The sequence below is a fragment of the Nesoenas mayeri genome, assembly GCF_963082525.1.
Source record: "Nesoenas mayeri genome assembly, contig: SCAFFOLD_40, whole genome shotgun sequence".
NCBI lineage: Eukaryota > Metazoa > Chordata > Aves > Columbiformes > Columbidae > Nesoenas > Nesoenas mayeri.
In genome coordinates this window covers 121,039-123,354 of record NW_027660032.1, presented here as the reverse complement: position 1 = coordinate 123,354, position 2,316 = coordinate 121,039, and the positions used below count along the sequence as shown (strand labels likewise).

Below are 2,316 nucleotides of genomic sequence, written 5' to 3'. Positions count from 1 at the left end.
TGTCAGTTTCAGCTGCAGAGTCACAGCCTGATCTCGTGAGTCCTTTCCTGCAGGTGTGTCCATGGGCACACGTGTCCCAGCTTTGCTCTGACCTGTGGGCTGTGGGCAATGCAGTCTGTGGGGCTGGGGAATGAGCTGTGTGTGTCCTGGACTAAACGTGGGGTGGTGAGACCTTAGGAAAGGGTCAGACCTGTCATGGTCTGAGGTGGGTCCCTCTGCTCTCAGCAGTGCCTGGTGGCTTTTCAGGGTAACATGGGAGTGTGATCAGCCCCCATCTCAGAAAGGTGCCAGCCCAGGGCAGCTGGAGCAGGACAGAGGGACAGAGCAGCTGCCCTCACTCTGCACTGACCCACAGGCACCCTCTGGTCTCACCGGACTCGCTCTGTTCTCCCTGAGTGCAGCCGAAATGCTGAGGGTTTCTGACACCCAACAACACTCCCCAGGGTGGGAGGACAGAAGGAGCTGTAGAAACACCAAACCTCTCCAACTCAGTTTCTCAGGCCTGGGGGTGCAGATGCTGACAGTCCCTTCTGCACCAGGAGCGGTTCCAGCTGACATAGCTGAACCCCAGGACGGGCCCCTGCCCACCCGATCACACAGGGTCAGGCTGAGTGCTCAGGAGCCCCTGGGCAGAGGCCCTGTTCTTCATTGCACACTCATCAAGCATGGACGAGGGCTCAGCCAGGACGTTCTCCTGGAAAAAGAAAAGTGTCTCTGTGTGTGAGGGTCTGTGGGAAATGGTTTTGATTATTCCCAGAAAAGTCTCATCTAAACCATCACTGCCTTTTTCTCCTTGCACAGGTCCTGATGCCCACAGGCAGCAAATGCCCAACAGCAGCTCCATCACCCAGTTCCTCCTCCTGCCATTCACAGACACACGGGAGCTGCAGCTCTTGCACTTCTGGCTCTTCCTGGGCATCTACCTGGCTGCCCTCCTGGGCAACGGCCTCATCATCACCACCATAGCCTGGGACCAGCACCTCCACACCCCCATGTACTTCTTCCTGTTTAACCTCGCCCTCCTCGACCTGGGCTCCATCTCTATCACTGTCCCCAAATCCATGGCCAACTCTCTGTGGGATTCCAGGGTCATTTCGTACACAGGATGTGCTGCCCAGATCTTCTTTGTATTTTTCTTGTTTGGTGCAGAGTATTCTCTCCTCACCATCATGTCGTACGACCGCTACATTGCCATCTGCAAACCCCTGCACTACGGGACCCTCCTGGGCAGCAGAGCTTGTGTCCACATGGCAGCAGCTGCCTGGGCCACTGGGTTTCTCAATGCTCTGCTGCACACAGCCAATACATTTTCACTGCCCCTGTGCAAGGGCAATAGCCTGGGCCAGTTCTTCTGTGAAATCCCCCACATCCTCAAGCTCTCCTGCTCACACTCCTACCTCAGGGAACTTGGGCTCCTTGTGGTTAGTGTCTGTTTAGCATTAGGCTGGTTTTTGTTCATTGTGGTGTCCTATGTGCAGATCTTGAGGGCTGTGCTGAGGATCCCCTCTGAGCAGGGACGGCACAAAGCCTTTTCCACCTGCCTCCCTCACCTGGCCGTGGTCTCCCTGTTTGTCAGCACTGTCGTGTTTGCCTACCTGAAGCCCCCCTCTATATCCTCTCCTTCCCTGGACCTGCTGGTTTCTGTTCTGTACTCGGTGGTGCCTCCAGCAGTGAATCCCCTCATCTACAGCATGAGGAACCAGGAGCTCAAGGATGCCCTGTGGAAACTCATGTCCCTCTGTTTTCTGAAGCAATAAACTGGCCATCTTCTTCTATACAGGATTTCTAATGTAGCTAATTACAAGCCCAGCCTGTCAACTCGATTTTCTGGTGTTGTTGGATGTTTTTTTTATTGTGATAATGTTGTCATTTCCTTTCTAATATTCTGCTGGCTTTTCTTTTCTAACTGTTGGATGCTTAAATGAGCAGCAGTGCTCTCCTTCTCTCTAAACAGAATAAAGGGCTCTTTAGTGACTTGATTCTCACTATATCCTTCCTGCAAAGGCTTTTTCAAGCTGCAGGGGCAATTCCTGTGTTCATGGGAGGAGGGAAAACAGCTCTGGCATGGCAGCCCTGCCAGGGAGCAGCAGCGCTTGTTCTTCCAGAGCTGTTCTGGTTCCACTCCACACTCTCCTTCTCATCCCTGGAGTTGGTGCAAGGCCTGAGTGCTCTGGCAGCTTGGTCACCGTCCTGCTGTGTGTCAGTGCTGTGGGCGCAGGCAGGGACAGGCAATGGGCACTGTTGTGACAAAGCTGGCCTCAGTAACAGTACTTGCACAAGGAAAAGTGATCTTCTTTGGTCAGTGCATGATGGTTG

The 2,316-nt window shown here is 53.8% G+C and overlaps 1 protein-coding gene across 1 annotated transcript; it reads left to right on the top strand.

The window, feature by feature from the left end:
* Positions 1-824: 824 nt before the first annotated feature.
* LOC308052322 (olfactory receptor 14J1-like) lies at positions 825-1,757 on the top strand (the record flags this gene model as incomplete). The annotated part of the gene is made up of 1 exon (XM_080364412.1): positions 825-1,757. The coding sequence occupies one exon, from the start codon at positions 825-827 to the stop codon at positions 1,755-1,757; it is 933 nt and encodes a 310-aa protein (XP_080220538.1).
* Between the last annotated feature and the right edge of the window lie 559 nt (positions 1,758-2,316).